This window comes from Elephas maximus, chromosome 19, assembly GCF_024166365.1.
Source record: "Elephas maximus indicus isolate mEleMax1 chromosome 19, mEleMax1 primary haplotype, whole genome shotgun sequence".
In the NCBI taxonomy this organism is placed as follows: Eukaryota; Metazoa; Chordata; class Mammalia; order Proboscidea; family Elephantidae; genus Elephas; species Elephas maximus.
The window spans coordinates 12,220,340-12,246,118 of record NC_064837.1 but is presented as its reverse complement, the minus strand read 5'-3'; the positions used below and the strand labels follow the sequence as shown (position 1 = coordinate 12,246,118).

The 25,779-nt window shown below is 44.0% G+C and overlaps 1 protein-coding gene across 6 annotated transcripts in view; it reads right to left on the bottom strand.

The window, feature by feature from the left end:
* Nucleotides 1-25,779, bottom strand: part of MYH10 (myosin heavy chain 10) — a 163,261-nt gene that overhangs the window by 37,922 nt on the left and 99,560 nt on the right. For all 6 annotated transcript variants that reach the window (XM_049861492.1, XM_049861495.1, XM_049861490.1 and 3 more), the window contains 7 exons: nt 22,370-22,543; nt 18,206-18,379; nt 17,852-17,966; nt 4,331-4,524; nt 4,114-4,235; nt 2,817-2,886; nt 2,571-2,731 (listed from right to left, as the gene is read on the bottom strand). In XM_049861492.1, coding sequence (XP_049717449.1) covers nt 2,571-2,731; nt 2,817-2,886; nt 4,114-4,235; nt 4,331-4,524; nt 17,852-17,966; nt 18,206-18,379; nt 22,370-22,543 — 1,010 coding nt within the window. The remainder of the gene's footprint in view (nt 1-2,570; nt 2,732-2,816; nt 2,887-4,113; nt 4,236-4,330; nt 4,525-17,851; nt 17,967-18,205; nt 18,380-22,369; nt 22,544-25,779) is intronic.

Here is a 25,779-nt window from a genome sequence, read left to right as displayed (position 1 = left end):
CCTCACAGGAATCGCATGACTTCCACGTTGTTGTTGTATGCTGTTGAGTTGATTCGGACTCGTAGCAACCACATAGGACAGAGGAAAACTGACCCCTAAGGTTTCCTGGCCTGTAATCTTTATGGGAGCAGACTGCCAGGTCTTTGCTCCTGCAGAGCTGCTGGGTGGGTTGAAACCGCTGACCTTCGGTTGTGGCCGAGGGGTTCCCGGTTGCACCCTCAGGGCTCCCTGTAACTCTCTGATGCCACCTAATTCCTCTTGGCTAGCTGGAATTTTCCCTGAGTTCACTGCTTCACAACTGCTTTTATTCTTGTTCCCTTCAAAGTCGTCTACCTTCTAATATATTCCTACCAACCAGAAGATGTGGCTAAGTCTTCAACAGTTTCAACAATGCTTTCTGAAACTATACAGCAATTCTTGCCATCCCCTATGGGAGTAAAAATTCACCTGTTCTTCTAATTAAAAACCAAGGCCCTCGTTGCTTCTCTGACCCTCTGGGAGATGAATCTGTCAGGACAGTAAGTCAGGAACATGTCAGACACTTTTAATTGAATGAGGCAGCTAGCTTTCCACAATAGTCAACCAGTCAGAAATCACCTGACCGACTACCTACTATGAGTCAGGCACTGACTGTTCTATGTGTCTTTAGCGGGTGTTGTGACCTGCACCTGAAGCACATCATTCAAGTGTCCAGGAAGGAAAAGTGTACAATATCACTCCTCTTTCTCTCTCATCCTAGGCTCATCCCAGTGTCCTCAGGGCGCTTCACTTCAGGTTCACGGACTTCCACGTAGATATCTATCTTCTCGACTACTCTAGGCACTGTTCTGCCTTGCCCCAGACTACAATCTGGTTCTTTCGAACAGGTTATCTTCATTTATTGATTTATTCCAACTTGAGTCCCATTTCACCACACGGAGAGTGTGACTAGAATATGTAGGGGACAGTGTGGCAAATGACAGACACACTGGCTTACACAGATTACACAGATGTGCTGGTTTTAAGTTTTTAAGATGAGACCGTGCCAAGTGTAGTATCTTTGTTTTTTGATTTTATATTGCAATGAAAAGTCTGCAAGGTTTAGACTTCAGTGAAAAAGCCGCATGCAGTGTTCACAATCTATGCACCTCATTTCATGCGCGTTGGACAGCTGTGGTGTGTTTGTGGGAGCTGTAAAACTTATTAACTCTGGGAAGTTGGGAAGGCACATGTGCCCATGTGCTCGGTCCATATGCCGGGTCCAGTGGGCACGGTGAGAATGGTGTTTGCCGTGATCAGGTTCACTTTATTATTCAAATATGCCCTCAGATTTCATACATACAAGCCCAAGTCTTTCACTCCTTCTTGCCTAGGATGGCAGTCCCTAGGTGAGGCAAAAGGTTAACACACTTGGCTGCTAACTGAAAGGCTGGAGGCTCTAGTCAACCCAGAGGTGCCTCAGAAGAAAGGCCTGGCAATCTACTGCTGAAAAACCAGCCATTGAGAACTCTAAGGAGCACAGTTCTACGCTGACACACATGGGGTCTCCATGAGTTGGGATCGACTCGATGGTACCTCATCTAGTTTTGTTTCTTCCTAGTATGACTTGTTAAGGATAAGATCCATTATTCTTCCCCTTTCCACGCTACGCAGCATCCTCCTTTATGGGCAAAGAAGCACAAGTGCTGCCTCCCCTAATTCAGCTTAAGGATCTAGATCAGCGTCTCTGGATCTGGGTCTCGGCAAGCTGATGGCCCGTGACCCAGAGCGGCTTCCACCCACACCAAGGGCCCATCATCTCAGAGTCTTAACCTCCAGTCCAGGTGTTCCTAAGCTGCTTGCTGGAACTGTCTGGGTGGCAAACTAGTCACCTCTCTCAACCTGTCTCACTTCCAAAGTCTAAGTCTTCTGTAGGAAGAAGTAAAGAAAACACAAGTACTACCCCCTAGATCCAAACCGTTTCTAAGTTCTTCAGATTTCTTTCTCAAATCCAACCTCTCCCTCAATCTCCACTACCACCTTCTGGGGCCTAGGCACCATCATCATCCACCCAAATCACTCTGACAGCTTCCCACTGGCCCACCCAGCTCCGCTCTTGCCCACTTCCATCCACCATTCTGCACAGTGCAGCCTCTGTGAGGCCCCTCAATGAGGCAGCACTGCACGTCCAGCCCCGCCTAGCGCTTCCTTCTCAGCCTCATCTTGCTCACTGTGCTCCAGCCGCAGCGGCCTGCTTGTTTCTCAAAGCACAACACACTCTCCAGGCCTGCTGCTACAGCCCCGACAGAAGGCTGCCCTCCCCTCCCGTCACAGGGCCTTCAGGTTTCAGCCCGAGAAACCTGCCATGATGACCCAACTGGAAGGAGGACTCCCAACTTTCATTCTCTGCATTGGCCTTTTGTTTGTTTCCTCACTCCAACATGTCACTACTTAGAACGTGCATCTGTTTGCTGGGTACCTCTTCCGTCAGAAACTCAATTTCTACAAGGACAAGGACCTCGTAAGTCACACTCTTACATCCTTAGCACAGAACGCAATGCTGAGCACCTGCTCATACTTAGCAAGTGTGCAATTCATGACCACCCACTTACTTTCTGGCTAGGTAACCTCTGCAAACAGCCTGGAAGAAGATGATGATATCAGTAATTTTCAAATCTCTTTCTTCCTCTAAGTGTGCCAAAACTCCAGCTCTGAAAAATATCTTGCTCTGTCCAATTCTGTACAAGTTAGGGTCCAGTTCTAAAGCTCGGATCTAAGGGAGAAAAAGTCCGTTTATTTTGTGTGACAGGAAAGCTTATATCTATAATCCACAGTTAGAAAAATCACGAAATGCTTACCATTCGTTCACAAGCCTGTTTACCATCCATAAAGCCTTTCGGAATAGCATTTGGGGTTAGGATCTCGTATCTGCAAAAAAAGTATCCAATAAATCTTTTGTCGAAATTTGTGAATATGTTTATCTACTACTTCTGAGTTTTGCTTTCTCTAAGAGGCAATAATAAAATGACAGGTAATATATGTTAACCTAGATGACCAGATAATCATCTGAGGTTTTCTGCAGACCTAGTAAAGTGAAAATGAGGTCACTTTGCTGGTCAAAGATGAGATTTAGGAGGTTGTGGCAGAAAAGGACCAAAAGCCTAGTTATTTTAAAGAACTTACTGCTTTTCTTCATCCCCCAACAAAATGTGAAAATCGACCAGACTGTTTCTAGTACAGGGGGGCCACACTAAGGGGATTCCTGAAGTCCCAGAAGGCTCGAGGAGCGTCTCGCTAGACTCCCTCCCCAACAGCGGGAGGAAGGACTGTTCTTTGACCTGTGTTGTTGCTGTGACCCAACGTGTGGCCGTATCTATTTCGTGGAATAGTAAACACTGTCATGTTTGGAATTTGATTTCCAGGAGAAATAAGGAAAAAAGCAAACCAAATTAACTATTAAAGGAAATTATCCAATAAATCCGAAAAAGAACTCTTTCCCATTATAGGCCCTCGCCCGTTTCTATTTCACGTGGAACTTCCCCTTTTGTCTTTTCCTTCACCCTTCCTTTCTCATCCAGCTTACTGCCTATCTTTTTTCCTTAGAGAACTTTAAGTGTGTACGCACACACACACACACTCGACACACGCACACACAGACATATTCATTGGAAAAAGGTGGACAGAGACAGCCCAAAATCTTCTCAGGAGACAACCCTGGATGATTTTAATTTACTTTTAACTTCTCTATATTTTCCTAAAAGGAACACATATTACTCATATACTAAAAGTAAGTTTTAAAAATAAACCAAACCCACTGCTGTCGAGTCAATGCTAACTAATAGTGACCCTATACACGTATGTTTAAATCCCAGGTAGCACTGTCTAAATGATCAAACGGCAAGTTTTCAACTTTTTCTCTCACAGCTGACCTGGCGCATGTCTCCCAGTGCTTTGGAGACCCGTGGCAGTCGCCTTTTTATTAGGCAGGCATGGGTCTGACCCTCCAGTATAAGGGTCATGATGAGTATCCCTTTCCTACATGAAAGAAAACTAAACTTACCCAGGATATGAGGAAACATTTTTCCTCATTATCCCATGGTTTGAATTCATATTACTTGATACTTACACAAAAAAAAACAAGTTAGAAAGAAATACCTCTGTCTGAATTCCTGGAAAACGATGCGATTTGGGAAGCCCTGGCGGCAGATTCTGATCCCTTCCAGGACCCCATTGCAGCGAAGCTGATCCAGCACTAGATGCGGGTCCAGTTTTCCAGCCTAAGCAAGCAAACGACAGTTTTACGGTTCCACCTTCGTAACTTGACACAGATCGGGTCCAGTAAATACCAGCAGACGTTCTGTTTAACACATACCCGCTTCTCGTGATTGGGAATGATGCAGCGAACAAAGTTCGGGTTGGTGTTGCGGAGAGTGGCCATCAGTTTGGTGAGAGACTCTTTGTAGAGTTGTCCGACGGTACGGAACATGCCCTTCTTGGTCTTATATGCAGAGCCGAAAGCAGTCTCGGTCATGCCAGTAACTTGATCCAGACCCACGATCCGGTCCACTGGTAAAAATAAGAAGGCAAAGGGAAATCAGGCGACTCCGCCTCTGCCGCAGGAGGCAGACACAGTGAGGGTGCAGCAGCACAAGCTTCGTGGGACAAATGGTAAGAGGTGCCATATAGGTAAGGCAGTCGCATACCGACACCGCACAAGCCGTGGAACTAACAGCCACACACTTATATGGCAGGGGACTGTAGTGCTTTGAGAACTTCAAACTACCACATTCCAGCAGATGACTGCCACTGCGCTATTTCAGGAACTCACTGTTTTGGCTAACACTTTGCCTGTCACGTATACATTTGGCCAATGAAAGATCATTGGCTAGCATTATTGATACACAAACAGATACTGTTTTAAGTCTCAAAATATGAAATGGCTCTTTAAAATACACATAAAAGTATTCAACTGTGCAATGCAGAGCCCCTAAATGGACATGCTCAGGGATGAGGGACCAGAGTTATCTTCTATTAGCCATTAGATTTGCAATAAGAGAAGCCCTTAAAGGTTCCGGAACGAATGCAGGAAGATTACATCACATCAGCTCAGATGGTTAGAAGTATGCGTGTTCCTCAGCTCTCTCCTCAAAGCACGACTAACACTTTTCAAAGGGCAAGGAACAAAATGGGAAGGAGTCTTTGAGACGAACAAATGCTTCAGCTTCCTGTGTGATTGAATTTCTCAGACAGCACCCTCTTATTAAAGCAGCTAACGTTTTATGTTATCCACACGACCCAGTACTTTCAATGATGAGATTATAAACACAGGGCACCAGCCACTAGCAAAACATGCTCTCATTAAAGCTTGTTAAATCAATGAAACACATTAAGGAAACATTATTTAAACCACCAGAATATCAACTGGCCTGCCCTGAGTAATGCCCTCTTTGCTCTAACAGCCACCCCCAGCTCTTTCCTTCGTTCCCCAGCGAAGAAAGCCATAGGGACCTGGCACTGCGTGAAGTGCCTTACGAGTAAGGTCTCAATTAACTCTCAATATCCAATGAGGTTTTTCCAGAGGAGGAAACCATGACCCAGGGAGGTAAGCTAACTGCCCAGGTTACGTGGGTCTTAAATGGAAGTTGGCAAAGTGGTGGGTGGAGTCTGTTTAAATTCACAGCCCATGCATGCACACTATGTAATAACTTCTTCTAAGCTCAGTCACCAGACTCAAGGGTTTAGGTCAAAGCTATGCCTTCTGCTCGTGTTCTGGGATCTACAAACCATCTCCCCACCTCAGAGACCACCTTTCCTTCCTGTGGCTTTACTGCCTGCCCCACAAAGAAACAAACTCCCCTTGACCTTGCATCTGCCTGCTTCATTCATCAGAGCCAAGCTTCTTTCCGGAGTAGCTTACACACACCACTCCACAACCTCTCCCACTATCTTCCCGTGTGCAGCTACCTGGCTTCTCCCCGTCTTCCTCCTCTGCCCAATACTACTCAGGCAATGACTGGTCAATTGCTGAGCCAACGGACACTGCCTGGTTCTGATTTTACTTGACCCCCGTACACTGACCTGTTGACCATGCCATCAGCATTCTAAAAACTCTCTCCATGCCTGGGTTTTTTATGAAGCCCACCTTGTCCTGTTTCTGCATCCACCTCTCTGGCTACCCTAGTCTCATGTTCCTTGAAGACTTCTCTTCTGCTTTTCCTGTACATATTGGCATTCACTAGGGATCCAAACACACCTGAAATCTTTTCTAGAATAGGGCAAGAAACAAGTACAGATATATATTACCTGTCCCTCTGCTTTTCTCAAGCCATAGTCTCATCTTAGGGGATCAGTCACGAGTCTAACTAGATACACCTGACCACCCAGAACCAGTCACCCAACGGCTACGCTACTCTCTGCAAGGCATCACCACCCGGAAGTCACACAAGTGCCCGCCTGACTCACAAATTCTTGTTACAGGCCTGTCACATCTGCTTCTACTCCACATTGCATCCCCTGCACCAAGCATAATGTCCAGCATTTAACAGATGCTGAGACATATATGTTAGTGAATAAATGATGTAAACATTAAATACATTTATAATTACAAACGGTGAGAAAGACACTGAAAGAGCAGGGTGCTATGGGAGATGGATAGTTAGGGAGTTTTCTGGAAAGGTGACATTTAATGCCCAAAGGCTAAGAATGGGTCAGTGGAGAAAGACCACTCCAGGCAGTGGGAATAGAGATGTGAAGGTCCGGGGGCAAGAGGACCTGCAAGAAGGCTAGCGCCAACAACGCATTACAAGTGCAGAGATACTGTGAGGACGAAGGCGTGTGAGTGACATGACAGAAACAGACGGGTAAGATGGCACCAGGCCTCATGGGCCATGCTGAAGTTTTATTTTATTCTTAGGGTGATGGGAAGGTATGGATGTTCACGCTAGCTGCTACACAAACAATAGATGGGGAAGGGCTGGAGAAGTGGAAGTGGGGGCCCAGACAGGCGCCCACTGCATTAGTCCAGGCTCTAGGCGAGACAGTGGCAGCTTGAACTAGTAATGTTATGGAGATGGGTAAAGATGATAGATCCACACATACTTTGGTGAAAAAATCAACTTGCTTTTCTGATTAATTTGATACAGAGAATAAAGGGAGAGAGACATTTTAAGAATAACTGCCAGATTTTGGCTTGAGCAACTGAGTGGCGGGTGGTTCCATTACAGACATGGGCACTGTCGCAGATTGAATTGTGTCCCCCAAAATATGTGTCGACTTGGTTAGGCCATGATTTCCAGTATTGTGTGGTTGATCTCTATTCTGTGATCGTAATTTTATGCTAAAGAGGATTAGGGTGGGATTGTAACACCACTCAACTCAGGTCACCTCCCTGATCCAGTGTAAAGGGAGTTTCCCTGGGGTGTAAAGCAAGCAGAGGTGGGGACCTTATACCACCAAGAAAGCAGCACCGGGAGCAGGGTGCGTCCTTTGGACCCAGGGTCCCTGTGCCTGAGAAGCTCCTTGACCATGGAAAGATTGAGGACAAGGACCTTCCTCCAGAGCTAACAGAGAGAGAGAGAGCCTTCCCCTGGAGCTGATGCTGCCCTGAATTTGGACTTTCAGCCTACTTTACTGTGAGGAAGTAAACTTCTCTTTGTTAAAGCCATCCACTTATGGTATTTCTGTTACAGCAGCATTAGATGACTAAGACAGGCACGATGAAAGAGAAGTGAGTTTTACGGGTGGGAAGGCAGACTCTAACTTTATCTACATTTGGGATGACTATGAGACATCAACGTGGAGAGAAAATGTCAAGTAGACAACCTGCTGCTAAGAAGAGAGGTCTGGACTAGAAAAGTAAATTTGGGGATTGCTGACTTAAGGATTTAAAGTTGTGGAATTGGATGAGACCACCTAAATGAAAAGCAAAAGGAGATGAGGGCCTGGGACTAAGCCCCAAGGAACTTGGCAGAGAAAGGGCAGCTAGAGAAGGAGGCTGAGAAGTGGCCAGCAATAGGAGGGAAGTAAAACAGGGGTGAGGACAGGAGGTCACTGCCCTGAAATGGAGGCCAGTCTCTACTCTACCCTCCATCCTGCTCCTCCTCCTGCACTTCTTATCCAAATGGGACCACTTGTTACTCCAGCCAGGAACCAGGGGTCAGCCTCGAGTGCCCCTGCACATCCTGCTGCTCACCAAGACTGGTCAAGCCAAACTTCCAAATGTCTTCAATCCAGCCCCTCCACTCCACTGCCCTCATTGGGGCTCTTACGTCTCACTGATTCTCCAATAACCTCCTAACCGGCTTCCTCCCTGTGCCCTCCCCCCGCCCCCCCCATTTCGCCCTCCACCCCTGCTGCCCCAGTAGTCTTTCCATTATGTCTTCTGTCCCCCGCTCACTCTCAAAAATGTCCCAGTGTGTCTAAGTTATTTATTCTTACACTTAAAATCCTCCCATTTCTCCTGTAGCCTGTAGGGCACAGTCCAAACAATTTAGCCCAAATAGCATAGCACCTGCAACAGTTCTACTCTGTCCTATAGGGTCGCTATGAGTCGGAATCGACTTGATGGCAATGGGTTTGGTCTTTTTTTTTGTATAGCATGGTGATGAAGAAGAGAATGAGAAGAGTGAAACATCTGCCCCTCAGGAGCTGTGAGGTCTTGGGACAAGGTACGCAACTTCACCAAGCCTGTTTCTTCCTCTGAGAAAAGGAGCTAAAGTGACCTACCTGAGGGAGTTGTGAGGTGCCTGAAAAACAGTCCAGCGCTCAAGGAGCCACCTCGCTGGCCCCTTCCACTCGTGCACCTAAGCTCAGCTGTTACAAACCAGGTGCATTTTCTCAAAGACACAAAGCCCTTCGATCTCCCCTCTTCTCTCTGCCCAGTGCGCCCACTGCCTGCAGTCATCCCAGTACATTCTCAGTCACTCTGAAACCTCCAATCTTTTCCTTAACCGTCCTTGAGGAAGTCTTCTTAGGCTCCAGTGTCTACCCGGCCTACAGGCTAAGCTACTCCCTCGTCCAGGCTTCAAATCGCCCAGGACAGGTCCTTTTGCACCCTTCTGAGTGTCTCCTCGCTGAGCGAGCTTCCCCAGCATCCACACGCTCAAGGCCTGGAGGGCCTGTCCAAGCCCTGCCTGGCCCTCAACCACCAGCTTAGATAATCTGTGCTGAGCCGAGCACAGTGCCTGGCACAAAACAGCTGTTTAATAAACACCCGCTGACTGACCACAGACTCTACCAGAACAAATCACCACCACAACAAAAAAGTGCACCCCGTTTTCTTTGCAGGGATGAGGTGGCATGGGTTTTGTAGCACTTCAGCCTGCAAGGGCAGCATGTAAACAGCCACACTGTCTAACACAGCTGCAAGCTGGGGTTTTTTTTTTTTGGTAGAGGGGGTGGGTAGTAAGTAAAAAATATAATCATAATTCACTTGGTTTTCAAATAATTTTAATAAGGGTAATTCAAAGCTACATATTCAGATTTTAAAACAATTAGTGCTTCTAGACTTCCAGTTCTTTTTTTATTCAAAAATTTAATTAAACAGATTTAATTCCGTGAAATTCTACCAATGAGCAAACTTATCTTGTGGGTAAAAGAGAAACACTTAGGAGAAATTCATTAAATAATTTAAGCCACACTAACAATACATGATTTCACTCAAAAATCAAGACCCAGAAAAACTTCTATCTTAAAGGAGTATCTTCTTACTGAAAATGGTGAGAGCAGGAAGCAGAGAAAGGCCGAAAATGCCAAGACTCCAGCAGGTTCTAAAAATGAGGAGTGCTGCCCCTTCTAAGATCTAATATCAATACTAAATATCACTACTAAATAAATATCACTACTAAAAATCCAGTGTCTTGAAGCCATGGTGTCAGTATAAAGACAGGCTTGTTTCTCCCACTGCTACAAACAGCCTCTATCTGAAGTGCTGAGAAAACCTAGGTTCGGTTGCTGGTGGACGTTTTAATCCATTATTTGGTTCTCCAGCAGTCTGAAAAGAATCCAAGGTATTTTACACTAACCTTATTTATTAATCTATCAAATCTGGTCTGCTCGTTTGACCGGTCAGACACTAGATGAGTTCTGTAGGTCTGAAACCTCTAAGGGCACGTTCACACTTTAGGGGAGAAAAACAACACAGGTTTGTCATCATCCATGTCATCAAGCCATCAACGGTTTTCTTAAGGAATGACATTGTCAGGTGCCAGGATTCTTAATCTGTCCCTCTCCCAGGGGACAATCTCGCAGACAAAAGGTCTATGAGATTTTTATGTTTTCTAAATTCAGGCATGGGCTGTAATACTTGTGCTACTGAATTTAATTCTGAAGTATTTAAGCCATTTTTTCAGAAATCCACTCTAGTTAATACAGCTAGAAACCAAAAACAGGGAGAAACCTATTTTAATCAGCTAAAAAATAAAAAAATAATATATATTGTTTTAACGCTAACAGCTGGATGGTGATGGTTAAGAACTGTATCTTGCACTTCTTATGAAAGGCCTCTGAGGGCCCAGCACTGTGCTAGGGCATGTGGTAGGTTCTCAGTAAATGCTCGTTTAAGCAAAGATAATACTACCCTAACCTAAACACAAATGGTACTCAGAGTTAAAAACAGATTTGGAAACAAATATTTAACTGCTATGAATTCCCAGAAACAATCTTAACATTATGGATATTTCCGTAATATCCCTATTACACGGTAATAACAGATACAATCTATTAATTGTTGTAGAGTATTTGGAAATATTTGGGAAAATTCCAGGAAGCCCACAGGCTGATAGAAAGGATGTAATTTAAGAAGAGAGCCATATTCTTTATCCCAAGCACCAATATTAAGCTGAACTTGGGTACTGTCCCCACTTGTGTTTTCCCGCCCCTGGAAGATGTCAAAGCTGTCCGGGTAAGCAGGAAGCCCCAGTGTTCCTGACAGTCCTCCTGCTCTCCTGCCCCTGCCACCCCCCTACCAGCTCCCCTGCGCCTATGCACACTGGCACTGCCTACTAGCCCGGCCTTATGTCACTATGGATAAACATGGACTTATATTAAATAAAAACCAAGGAAATAAACATTTATTTTCTGTTTCTTAAATAATTACAAAGACAGCAGCAACAAAGGTCAATAGCAGCTGCGGCGGTGGCAGTGGCAAGTGCGACTTCAGACACCGTGAACTTGAACACCTCCCATGTGCCAGGTTCAAGCTCATCTGGTACTCAAAATAACCTGAGAACTCAGCACCGCTGTCCCCACCTGACCTCAGGAACTCAACCTTGAGTCCAAAGGCCCTGCCTGTAACTTTGAAGTTACAATCCCTCCTGCTGGTTCATTCTGCTTGCAGCTCCATTCCTGGTTTCTCTCAGAAGTCTACACTTTGAAAATACATTTAGAAGAAAACAGTCCTTTGGTTTATAGAAGATACTGGAAGGAACCCTGCATTCTGCCTCTAGGGATCCTGTTCTCCATTTTATTCTCAAAAGCCTGTACATGGTTCATGTTGCTATTAGTGTTAGAAGCCCAGGGTCCTTCTTAGCATTATGTCATCTCCTGTAGAGAGAGATGCTTAATACATGTTAGCACATTAAAGGCAACAATTTGAATCCTAAAAACTCTTTCATCCATCGTCTTCTGAGAAATCACTGAAAATACTAACGCCTCCAAATTTTCATTTTTAAACTCCTTACCCTTCCCTGGGATCTCCTTGGAACCCATAAGCACATTTTGAGAACAACATTTTGCTATAAAACGAATATATACAGTTTCAAAGACCGGGCCATGGTGGAGGGCTGGACCTTTAGGAGAAGCAGAGATTGAGGCTCCTGGTGCTTGGTTGGGTAAAGTAACTCAACCAAAGGACACCTCACGAAGAGAGACAGAATCAGCGGCGTTCTCAGCACGAAGGTGTGGATATGATGGGGTAAATGAGCGTGCTCCCTATCAGCCTGGTGTCATCTCAGAGCGGCTCTGTACTTGAGCCTACTGGTACAAAAACTCTCTGGTCTATACACCCAGAGATTGTGGTCCCACAACGAAGAATATCTATGCTTTAGGAGAGGGAAAGGCCACGAGTGGGAATGTCAGACAAAGCTACTGATCTGAAAATTGGGTGTGGAGCACCCACCCACCCATTCCCACACTCGACAACTTATTTATGGTGTGCCTACTCTGTATCAGGTGCAAAGGACCTGACGGTGAGCGAATTGGCAGTACCCCTGTTCTTGAAGAGCTCACAGTCTCAAGAGACTAGAATTAATCTAATGAAGGCACAGAATAATCTACTTTGGGAGAAAGTCCCAAAGATCAAGCACTAACCTTTTGACAAAGCACATGTCCTGGGCAGCCATAAGCTTAACACTACTTCCTAGCTCGCTCTCTGTCTCTCCTCACTTCCTCTGTTTTCAGTACTTCCTGAGGCCAAAGATGTTGGCATTAAGATTTCTTCCTTTAGAGTTCCTCTGTGGAATTTCCATTACAGCACATGTGTTCCTTGGCATAAATCCATTTCCCTCCCCACCACGCGTGCAATATACTTCTATCATAGTATGTGAGCTGGAGTCGGTGGGAGGAACCTTGACTTGGATTAAAATAGGCACATTCTTTCAACAATGTTTAAAATAAGTTTTGAGATGGATTTGGATCTCAGCATTACCATGTTCCAAATCATAATGGAAATTTTATGAGATAAATTCAACTTTATATTTGGATTTTGCTACTTGTCAATTTCATTCGACAACTGGAAGGTTGGGTGATCTTCATTCCTATATTGGGCTTTCTCGACCCTCTCATCATTAGGCTAAAGGTTCAGATCACAGGGTCCAAAACTTCTGAGCTCAATTTCAAGTTCAATGTACAAATTCTAATAACTTTTAGTCTTGACTTGCATATACCAAGCCTTATAGTTTCAGTGTCTCCAGTTCAAAAGAAAAAGCCAAGTAGCCAGAAATGCACGTAAATTCCAAACAAAACGTACAATGGCAAGACCAAAATACCTAACATAAATATGTAATTGTTCACAAAATGTTAGTGACTTAAAAAAAAAAAAACTTCTTGGAATTGCTTAGAGTTGAAAATTTAATGGTGATTCAAAGACGAAGAAAATAATTATTTAGCAGATCAATACCTAAAAATTCCCATAGAAACTGTGTATCAAAATGGCACTATTGGAAAAGGTAACGACATACCTTTTAATATGCAGTGCTGCAGCGCTATGCGTAAGATAAGAAGCAATGTGGAGGCAGTAGCAAGTGGGTTGTTTACGCACTCAAACAATTGCCTTGAAGTGTAATAAAACTGAGCATGAAATGACAGGTTCATGCAGGCCTATGAGCAAAACAAAAACAGAAACCCAAAAACCAACCCCAGGCCCCCAAGCTACCCTGCCCTCCCCAGCCCCCCTACCAGCCCCCCCACAAGTGTTTCCCTGTGGGCTTAACACCCTTCTGTTTTGGAAGACCTACAGGCTTTATCCATTCACCTGGTGGCTCATGAAGACCAGAAACACTGTCATAGAAAGAAGCTCTCTGAATATTCTGAATCTCTAAAGCAGAGAAACAGCGAAAACAGGACAGAAGAGCAGATACACAAACACGTCGGTTAGTGTGAAAGACATTCGACATCACAAGTAAACTTTGAAACTGGGCTACAAAAGTGGCTTGTCCAGAGCAGATTCCATGCAAACATTACTGCTTTAGATAGAGAATTTGCATATTTGGACAAAGTTCTTACAAAATAAGTCTGGCTAAATCGAAGGAGCACATTCTCATCTCCAGGTGCGAGCATTTTATCAATGTTAAATGATCATCTCTATGTAAAATGAAGGATGAAATTTAAGAGTAACAAGGTACTACTTGAGTCATTGATCATAAAATTATCTTGCAGTTGGCAAAGGAGGACAGGGCTGCAGTCGGTTAAAGCACTGTGAGAAACGTAAACAAGCAGCAGTGGTTCTGCTGTTAAAAATTCACACCCACATGTCATTTTATTTCCAGTACAGGTTTCTGAAAGATAATTTACGTCAAATACAAATTCCTGAAAGACAGGTAACTACCATTAAGGAAAACAAAATTAAGCTCTGTTGCAGCAAAACGTTAAAAATCTGCAATGTGATATAAAATCCTTTATGATTTTGTCAATTAAACTTAAAATAACTTCAAACCGTAAGTTATAAGAAGATACTTATTGCTTATATCGCCACTCAGGAAGATACCCTAAGAGGCACACTTACATGAAAAGGCAATCTTTAGTTTTCTCTGTATAAAAGCCTCAAGAAGTGACAAGATGTCCTATGTCGCTAGCTGGGAGACTGATCCCAAAATAACATCTTTTAGCAAAAAGTAGGGCACTATGAATCTCTAGGGCAGGGCTGCCACCGATAAATCTTATTGCTCTTGGTTTGGCCTCGGGCAAATGCTACAAAACCCTAACACAAACGCTTATTTTAACACAAAATGCTTTATACTCAACGTACTGGGTCTCCACAGGGAAACTATATTACGCTCATGGCCAACCTGTCATTTTCTTCTTTTGCATTTAAGTGGGTATAAAAGGAGGAAATAACTATGTGTTTTTCCAGGGTGATTTCCTTTCCCCTAGAGGGTAGCTATGAGTTGGAATCGACTGGATGGCAGCGGGTTTGGTTTTTTGGTTTGGAGAAAAAGCTCCCCATGTCTCACGAGGGCTCCATATTCAAGGAGAGCAGCAGTGATAAGTTCTCCACCTTGGAACCCTCTTCAGACTTCTGTGTCTGCCGCTGACTTCCTGCGTGAGACACCAGGGTCCTGCCTCCCTCCTGCCCTTCACCCTGCAGATGAGCCCTCCCAACAGTGGCCTTTGAAAGCTTCACTGGACGTTAAACTGAGTAACTGTCTACCTCAGCGGATGGACAACAGGACTGCTAACAGCATCATCATCAGGACAGCAAACACTTAGCACTATGCCAGGGCAGAAGCAGCACAGCCAATCAAACTCGGGGTGAGTTAGATTTTTCTTAGACTACTTTGACAAAAGTGGCCAAACATGCTCCCAGGCTGCACACCTTTAGGAAGTCGAGGGCTATACCCTGGGCATGCAAACAGTGCGGTCTGTGAAGACAGAGCACTGGACCAAGTGCAGATTAACAGGCTCGTGTGGGGACCAAAGGAGCTCCAGAAGGCTGCAAGGGTTTCCTCTAAGCGTTTATGTAATCCAATACATACTGTTTCTGTGTCTATCGAGCGGGAAGCACAAAAATGCAGTTAAAGAGCCTCTAGACACGGTCCTACTTATGCAACACGTCACCTGTGAGACATAATCTCTGCTGATCATTCCAGCCCCCCACCTCCTCCCTTGCCTGCCAATCTCACGTTCTAGAACTTCTGAACCACTGCTGCCAAAGTCTTACCTGACATCTGGGCATAAAGGCATGGAATGAAAAGAAAACGGAAGGAGAATGCCCAGGAAGCTGGGAGCTAAGATAAGGACTAGCGCAGTCCTATCATTGTGTGTATCTCCTGACTGCTCAACTAGATTATAAGATTTGGAGGTACCTTGGAAGAAAGGTTTGGCAATCTACTTCTAAAAAATCAGCCACTGAGAACCCTACGGAGGACAGTTCTCTTGACACAGACAGGGTCGCCGTAATTCAGAACCAACTCCACGGCAACTGGTTACTCCCCAAATATCTGCTTCTTTTAGCCAGAAAGAAGAGAAAACTCCATTCCTCTACTCCTTTTCCTCAGGCATTCCTTCCATTCCCGCTAGACCTGAACTCTCTACTCCCAGGTTCTCTGACTTTCAGCCATCCTATAAGCCACTGCCAGTTACACCTCCTTGGGGTCAACTGTGTTGCTCTCCTGGTTTACAAAGCTTTAGTGGCTTCACACTATTTAGTCTGTGAAGCCCAAATTCCACTTGAGACTGGCAATCAGGATTCTCCACAGTCTGGTCTTAACCTCTTACCCCAGACTCACTTCCTACTCACCCTCCCTTTTTGCCCCAGCCCTAAAGTCAAAACGGAACCCTCACTCTTAGTGGAATACCTGCTGTGGTCTTCCACTTCCATAATGGGATCATTCTTACCTTTCCCTCCCTCATGCCAACTTCACTTATAAAAATATTACCCTTCCTAGTTGAGTTAGCTCATGTAAACTACACCCTTAAATGTTAAATGCTTATAAATTAGTGCTTACAACACTGCCCGGCACTTAGTAAGTGCTTGGTAAAGTTAGGTTCATTATTATTCAGCAAATCCTTCAAGGACAAGAGAAAATGTCTCCTCCTTCACAGCATTCCACCTCAGCACCCCGGAAACGCCCCTTCCTGTTATCATCCCTAAAAACTCATTTTGTTCCGTTCACATGGCATTTACAGCATATGCCTTTGGCATTTAACAATTCGTACACACATCTCACTCCCTTTCCTGTACTCTGAGATCTTAAAAAAGTCCCGGAAGGAGGGGGCTGAGTATTGCACAAAGCCCAGTACAGTCTTACTGGAATTAATTCCCCAAAGAGCACAAATATTCATTACCGCCTATAGTACCCCTTCCTCCTCTTTTTGCACATCTTCAACTGCATTTCCAACTCACCAGCGCTGGCTGTTCCAGCACTGTGGACTCTCTGACAACCAGAGTTCAGTCCTTTTTTCAGCTCTAGTTCCAGTTTCTCATAGCTCACCCTAACGTTTCCTAGCTACTGGGTTAGGAGTGCTTCATTTGTTATCTTAAGACACTGTGATGTCCACATCAGGTCCCTCTTCTCTTCTCAGTCCTCAGACCTCCACTGACTTACTGCATTACTGGAAGTAGCCTAGTGCACACTCAGTAGCCAGCTGAAGATTTTCATTGAAAGGTACCAAGACTAGGAGCTTCTGTTTTACCTGGCAGAAACGTGCCCTTTTTGACGACTCCCCCTCAGCACACAACCTCTTCCCAGCACATAGGGATGCAGCCCAGCCCCACGGCACCCTAACATTTATTTCACCAGTGAAATGATAGTTGTTGAGCAGATTGTCTTTTATATGGCGATCTCTGCCCCAACTCACTCACTCTGTGCTGTCTTCTCTCTTTCTCTTTCCTTCTGCTCCAACTGCCCTAACCCCCTTCTGTTCTGCTTTCTGTGCTTCTTCCCCTCTCCTTCTGAGAAGACAGCTAGTCTGAAGATGCTCCAGAAGAAGCAGAAGAGAGCCAGGCTCCCAGAAGAGGCCGGGCATCAGAGCCATGGCCTGAATGGGGGAAGATCCAGGACGGAGGTCTCATGTGGCATACGCCCAGCAAAGAGATGACATGGAACCAGGATGGCATACAGTTGGGAGAGCTAAGTTCTGATAGAAGATACTGGTTCCCATGATGCACAAGGACACACAAGGCAGTTCTTTTGTTACTACTCAAACCTTCTCATCTAAGATGAAATCACCAAATATTCACCTGGGGTTCAAGTAAACAAAGGAACTATGAGGACTGACAGAAGTAAAAGCAACTGTGGTGTATGCCGGTATTTGAGTTTATTCATCAGCCACTGTGTGTGTACTGGCAAGGGGGCCGGGCACTGCGCGAGGGCGTAGCTTAGCCAGAAGAATACAGGTGTACAGTGCTCTCGGTTTTTGGGTCCCCAGGCCCTTGGATTATAGTTGGATTGTGACTGCGGTAGCCTGAGGCATATGGTAGTTCTTTATGGCTCTGGGCCTAGAATGTTCCTTTCCCCCCTCAGCATCTGACCAAGAAGGCAAATGTCTTGTTATCCATTTCTTAACCTAAGTATTCTTAAAATGGATAAACTCCAATATAACGGCAGCCCTGCTCTAGGGAAAGAGAGTTTTAAAGTAATATATATATATATGTACATACATATAAAAGAACCATACATAAACTTCAATTGCAAAAGACTCCAGCAAAGTTTAATTACAAACCTAAGCACTTTCTTACCATCCTTCCAAAGCTCTGCCACGAATCTGTCTGAGGACTGGTGCAAAAGGGTGGCCACGTTGTCATTTAGAGGGTCCATGTTCTTCATCAGCCACTCGTCTGCCTTGTAGTCCACCTACACCAGACCAATGCCAAAAGTGGTAAAACGGGGAAATAAACACGCAAATTAACACAAGACAGTATAAGCTTTAACCGTAAACCTTCACAGGCCAATCCAAAAACTGGTTTCTTTCAAAGGCAATATCTAAGCATTTATAAACCATTTATAAATAAAAATTTATACACCTTAATAAAATACAGTAATACTTCAAACGTAATGCTTTTAACCCGGTTATTTAATACAAGGGCTCTTACCTTCCCTGCATAATGTATAATGCAAAAATCGGCTTTGTCTTTCAGTTGCCGAGGTTTCTGGAACTTGGAGTGGGATCCTTGCTCTTGCACCAGTTTTTCCACAAAGGTTTTATCAGTGGCTTTAGGAAACCAGCACTCTTCATCCAGAAGGGCCAGGACACCAGGAGGGTTAGCCTGATAAGGGGAGGCAAGAGGAGCCACATGTCTGCATGCCACTCCAGGCGCTAGAAACTTGTCCACTGAATGTGGCAGTTTAATATCCAAAACAATTTGAGTTTTATGATGATCTATGGAAAAGAAATTACTAGAATGGAAGGTAATGCCCAAACTGTAACTAGTTTGTAATTCAAATGCCGAGATCTCAAACTGCTAAGCAAGCACTCGTAAGAAAATGGATGAAGAACTTATAAACTCATGAATACGTAAATTTTAAGTAAAGTGATTCCAAGTAGATGGTCCCCAAAAAGCAACAAGTAAAAGAAGCCAAAAGAAATTGGGGGATGGAAAGGTGAAATTGAACGTTTAAATTACATTCAAGGATGAGCTGGATAAATTATAATAAAACCTCAACTAGCTGGAATGCTCTGGACATTTTATATTCTAACAATTTTAAGTTCGTGATTAAAAAAAATGTATCACTTCACATTTGGTGAAATATTTAAAACGTAAGTAGAGTATATAGAAGATAATGGAAACAGTCGTCAACACTTTCTATTATTTTTTTAAACACTCATTTGGGAGCCTATTTTATGTTAGTCAATTCGTTTACTGAGAAAAGGACTAGAAAAAACCAAAAGGTCCAAAGAGGCAGAAAGCAGGTTAGTGGTTTACAGGGACTGGATGGGAGAGGTGGGGATGGGGGTGTAGGGGACCGGCAAAGAGTGACTGCTAACGGGTATAGGGTATCTTTTTGGAGTGATGAAAACATTCTGGAATTAGATAATGACGATGGTTGCACAACTTTGTGAGGGAGTATACTAAAATTATACGCTGAATGGTATACTTTAAAAGGGTGAATTTGATGGTATATGAATTATATCTCAATTAAAAACATTTCTTTAAAAATGCCTCGTTTGCCATTCTCTGGGAGCTCAGGTAAACAGGAAACACATGTAAATGTAATGAAATACTTAAACAAGTGTGATTCAATTTGCTTCTAGGTCATTAGTTATTACCATGCTGCAAACACGGCAAGACGGTGAGGCGCGACTGGACTTGCACCAATTCTAGGGCACACCCATGAAAGCAGTTTTTTGATTTTTATATTTACTGGAGAAGAACTGGCTATACACAAATACTGTCTAAAAAAATAATTAGAGATTATAGTTAAGTAAAAATGAGACAACATAGCAATGTTGTCGGAGAAAGGTAACGGTCCAACAGAATGCTAGCAGGCAGAAGCCAAGAGCATCCTTCTGCAACCAGCCCCGGCACTGAGACCCTTACTCGATGGCTGTCTCGTCTGTAGCTGCTCCACCTACAAAACTGGAAGGATCCAGAGCAGCTAAGAGCACTACAACCAAAGGCAGCTGCGATTAGCTAATTCTAGAGGAGCCCTGAACCTGAGTGGCTGGTAGCTCAAGATAGCCCACTCATCCGACAGCTCTGAGGAATAAAGTTCCATATTAAGATAATGGAAACTTCCACCTTCCTACTATAATTTTTACATTTTAAATCCCTTTTAATGAAAACATTACGTTCTGAAATAGGACCCCAAGCCTCATTTAATCTTTTCTAAATGACTCTGTGACAGCAGGATTACGAACAGCCATTATTATACTGTGTCTCCTTTCAATTTTTTCTACTTCATCCTTTAATGTCAAATCTGTTACTGCTTTTCAACTGGGTATTTCTAAAGAACGATAGGTTTGGGAGACTGTATGCTTCTGTACAATGGTCAGAGACAACACCAGGGTTTGTAAAAAGCCCCCTGGACTCAAAGGCTCACCTACCACCCCGCAACCCCAAGTTGGGAAGTGGCTTGGCTATCTGCGAGACATGGTGAGACAGGCTATGGGACAGGCAGGCTGCCGCCAGTGTGCTTTCTCAGGTGTTGTCCTTCTGGAAAGTACTGTCCTCTCTCTCCATTTTGAAAGGAACATCAAGGGAATCATCACCCCATGCTGTTCTACACGCTATAGTTAGATTCTCTTTTATGATAAACTCTTACAGGGATTAAAAAATGTCCATCAGATTTGGTTTCTATTAATAAATGGAATAAAACCAAACCGAAACCTGCTGGCGTTGAGTTGGTCCAAACCATGACGGCCCCCTGTGTTACAGAGTAGAACTGAGCTCCACAGTATTTTCCTGGCTACAATCTTTATGGAAGCAGATAGCCAGCCCTTTCTTTCACTCTACCGCTGGATGGGTGAGAACCACTAAACTTTCGGTTAGTAGTTGAGCACGCAAACAACAAATCACATAGTCATCAATAGTACTAATACGAAATATTTCCATTCCCTTACTTACGTAAATTCCCAAACAATTTTTGGTGGTGGTGGTGGGGGACACACACCATGGAAATGTGTTTGTGTATGCATGAAAGTTAACTGTAAGTTACTACTAGGATGCCTTGAAGCCCAAACCCAAGCCTGTTGCCATCGACTTGATTCCGACTCACCGCAACCCTACAGGACAGAGTGGAACTGCCCCAGAGGGTTTTCAAGGAGCGGCTGGTGGATTTGAACTGCCAATCTTTTGGTTAGCAGTCAGACACTTAACCAGTGTATCACTAGGGCCCTTGTATGCCTTGACGTATCTTCTAAACCCAGCTGTAAGGTACACAGATGCAAATCTCCTCTCAGCCACAGGTAACCTGAGATTTCTGCTCTAAACAAGCAGTTACAGTGACCAGAGAGGTAGAACGATCTCGCATGTATGAGCCAGATGAAGATCATATGTTAAACCTTAAATGTCTAGTTTGCTAGAACTGTATCTGTAACCGCGGTGGTTGTCTTCTAGGTTTTCCCTCTTCCCAATCTGCCACTCCCTTCTGACTACACATACTATAACACCCAGTACCCCTGGGCATCAAATCAGATCTCTAACACCTTTCCAATGTGTAGAACGCAGGTGGGAACCACAGCCTGAGATGCAAGAAAATTGCTTCAGAGCCCAGTGGACCTCACAGGAGAGACCTGTGCTGTTGTTAAAACAAAGCTACTTAACGGGCATTAGACCATTATGTAAACTCAAGATATCGATGCTTAATAATGCTTTGGTTTTTCCTATATTTTGGCAGATAGTAAAATAGAGAAAGCTGACACCTGTTCAGCAAAGGATAACTGCCAAGGGAATACACAGCCAGATCATCAATATTTGTTTGAGATCATATGTAAAGTTTCATTAAGTGAATGAGTTACACCAAAAAAAACCAGCTGCTGTTGAGTCGATTCCGACTCATGGCAACCCCACGTGCATCACAGTAGAGCTGTGCTCCAGGGGGGCTTCAGGGGCTGTGATCTTCTGGAAGTAGGTCATCAGGCCCTTCTTTCAGGCACCTCTGGATGGATTCAAACTACCAACCCTTTGGTTACTAGCCAAGTGCTCAACCATTTGTGCTACCCAGGGACTCCTAAATGAGTTATACCCAGTTCTATATATTTCCACTTAACACTAAACCAACAAGAAACTAATCTTGGATGCTTTATAAGATTGCCATTAAAAACATATCTGCAAACACTCAATCAATGAATCAATAAATAAAAAAAACTGAAATTAAAAAAAAAAAAAACTGCCAAAATAAAAACACTTACGAGGATAAGCTTTAGTTATTTAAAAATCGAATTCACATGAAATACGTTATTCTCAGCTAAATGAAATGTCCTTATATAGCCCAGGAAGTATGGCAGATGGAGTTCAACCCTATGACAGGTGCTGGGGGTGATGTACACGCAACCAACACTAACAAGAGCGAGAACCAGCGTATACTGTCGAGTGCCCTCACATACGCCAGTGCAGAAACAAAGCTGGAAGAAAGGAGGGCTGAACAAGAGTCTTACCGGATGCTGCTTACTTTTCAAATAGGTATTTTATCAGAGCATCACCTTCCTTGAAAACTTAGATTAGAAAATGATCTTAACACGGGCTAGACAAGATAATTTCTGTCTAGGCACTGCTTGAACACGAACTGAAAGCCAAATATCAAGTGACGGTTCTTACGGGTCTCTCTATTAAGTCAATGCAGGGCTGCAGATCTAATCCAAAATCAATAAAGTTCCACTCGATGCCTTCCCGCTGGTACTCCTCCTGCTCCAGGATAAACATGGTGTGGTTGAACAACTGCTGCAGTTTCTCGTTGGTGTAGTTGATGCAAAGCTGCTCAAAGGAGTTCAGCTGGAAAATGTGGAGTCGTTTCCCAAACACGCGGCGGGGGGGAGTGGGGAAGAAAAATTAGTCATCTAGTTATCAAAAAGTTCATTCAAAATTATTAATTACACTACATTATTGATTCTATCCAACGATAATGATGAAACCAAGGGTCAGAGTCTCTCTCCTACACCCACACATGCAGGGTCAGTCTCTCTCTCTCTCTCACACACACACAGGGTCAGAGTCTCTCTCTCTCACACACACACAGGGTCAGAGTCTCTCTCTCTCACACACCCACACACAGGGTCAGAGTCTCTCTCCCTTACACACACCTACCCACTCACACACACACAGGGTCAGTCTCTCTCTCACACACCCACACACAGGGTCAGAGTCTCTCTCTTACACACACCTACCCACTCACACACACGCAGGGTCACACACACACACACAGGGTCAGAGTCTCTCTCCCTTACACACACCTACCCACTCACACACACACAGGGTCAGTCTCTCTCTCTCACACACACACACACACAGGGTCAGAGTCTCTCACACATACACACACAGGGTCAAAGTCTCTCTCTTACACCCACACACACAAGGTTACTCTCACACACACACACACACAGGGTCAGAGTCTCTCTCTTACACCCACTTACACAGGGTCACTCTCTCTCACACACATACACACACACAGAGTCAGAGTTTCTCTCTCACATACCCACACACACAAGGTCACTTTCCCTCTCACACATACACACACAGCGTCAGAGTCTCTCCCTCTTACACACCCACTCACACAGGGTCACTCTCTGTCACACACACAGGGTCAGAGTCTCTCTTACACCCACACACACAGGGTCAGTCTCTCTCTTACACACCCCCACACACAAGGTTACTCTCATACATACACACACAGGGTCAGAGTCTCTCTCTCTTATACACACACACACACACACAGGGTCCAAGTCTCTCTCTCTTACACACCCACACACACAAGGTCACTCACACATACACACACAGGGTCAGAGTCTCTCTCTCACACATACACACACAAGGTCAGTCTCTCTCTCTTATACTCACACACACAGGGTCACTCTTACACCCAACACACACAGGGTCAGAGTCTCTCTCTCTTACACACCCCTACCCGCCCACTCACAGAGGGTCTCTGTCTCTCACACACACCCACACACAGGGTCAGTCTCCCTCTTACACACACACACACCCCCTAAATTTTTTTGAAAAGGTAAAGAGAAAGAACAGTGCATGGCTACATCATGTTACTGATCTGCTAAAATGAGAAAATAATAAACTTACGTTAATTGAATAATTAAAAAATAAAACTTTTTTCAGTTCTTAATAGTAAATGGTTAAGGAATAGAAATGAGAAATAAATGAGACAAAATGGGAAAAAGACGCAAGAAAAACAGAGACTTGGGGAGGCTGAGGCCAGGTGAGGCAGGGGCACTGGTGAGCAGGGAAGGGCAGCTCTGCAGGCGTCACAGGGTCTAGAGACCAGGCTTGGTGCGTCCCATTCACTCCTAATAATCACCTTTACTTGCTGTTGAATTGAGCCCACCTGACACACAGTCTTCGTGAGGTTCCTGGCTGCTTTTCTATGCTCCTCTTACCACTTTCTGATTTTGCCAATTTCTCCTGGGGTGAATGTGAGCATCTTTTCCATAGCACATCCCCACAAATAACCTCTTCCATTATAAAAAGTTATTTTTAATTAAGGAGGGTTTAATCAATCTTCAAGGAAGAGATTTATACTCTGAAAAAGCCACCCCAATCTTCTATACCCCTATGGAGCTGTCAGACTCCCTACTGTAAACTGAGGTCACGCTAGGAGGGCAGGGGCAGTACTGGCCCTTCTTGGCACTGCATCTCTAGTGAGAACCCTTTGCTGTCGAGTCAATTCCAGCTTATAGTGACCCCACAGGACAGAGCAGAACTGCCCCCATAGAGTTTCCAAGGCTGTAAATCTTTCTCCCTCGGAGCAGCTGGTGGGTTCAAACTGCTGACCTTTTGGTTAGCAGCTGAGTGCTTAACCACTGTACCACTGGGGCTCCTAACCAATCTCCTACTAATGGATATTGAGGCTTTAAGACCCAGGATGTATAAAGCTCACTATAAACAACCTTACATTTCTAGTGCTGCACACACTTTTCTACTGTGTATATATTCATATGTCAAAACCGTACTTCTTGAAATTCTATAACTTTACAACGTTTTGGTATCTTCTAATGTCCTCATTTCTTTTCCAGAGTTTTAATTTTTTTTATTAATGTATTTTTCAATTTAATTTTAGAATAAGTTTGCCTAGTTCTCACTCTTAAAATTTCTATCGTTCTTGGCCATTGAGTTGACTCTGACTCACAGTGACCCCACGTGTTAAGAGTAGAACTGTGTGCTCCGTACGTAGGGTTTTCAAGGCTGTGCCCTTCTGGAAGCAGATCACCAGGACTGTCTTTCAAGTTGCTTCGGGGTGGGTTTGAACCACCAACCTTTCAGTCAGCAGTCAAGCACTTAACCATCTGTGCCACACAAGAACAACCAAAACTTCTGTTACAGGTTTTAAACCACTGTGCTGAATTTATAGATTAATTTTGGGAATGATATTAAATTTTCCCATCCAAGAAAAGGGTGTCTTCCCATTTCCTCAAGTCTTCTTTTGTTCTTCTCAGCATTTTAAACTTGTCTTCACCTAAATCTTGCCCTTTTTTTCTTAAATTTATCCCTAGATATTTGATCTGCTTTTATTGCAGCTGGTAATAGGATCCTTTCTTTTTTTATATCTTCTGGTTGCTTGTATTTAGGAAGGCAGCAAATTTGAAAAAAATCCAATTTATAACCAGCTGCCTTTCACGATCTCTCACGTTATTCACAAATCAATTACATTTTTAAACAATCTCTTACAGTGGAGGTGGTGGTTCAAAGGATGGAAACGTTTCTGTCAGTAATGGTTCAGATTTTACGAGGCCAGACTTATAATTTTAAACGGGTTAATTTTAAAATAAGACAATACCCAATCGTGGTCAAAGTGGCATTCTGATCTCAGGAAATATGGAATTTAGTATTTATGCCTTATGAAATAGCCTATCAAAGGAGAGTTAAAGACAGATACATCTTTACGAGACCAAGGTTTTATAAACTTCTTTGCAAAACCACAGCAAGTATGTGATCAAAAACCTTTGCTGTGATTTGTACTGGTGGTGAATACGTGTTTGGAGAAATCTAGTCAAATCAACAAT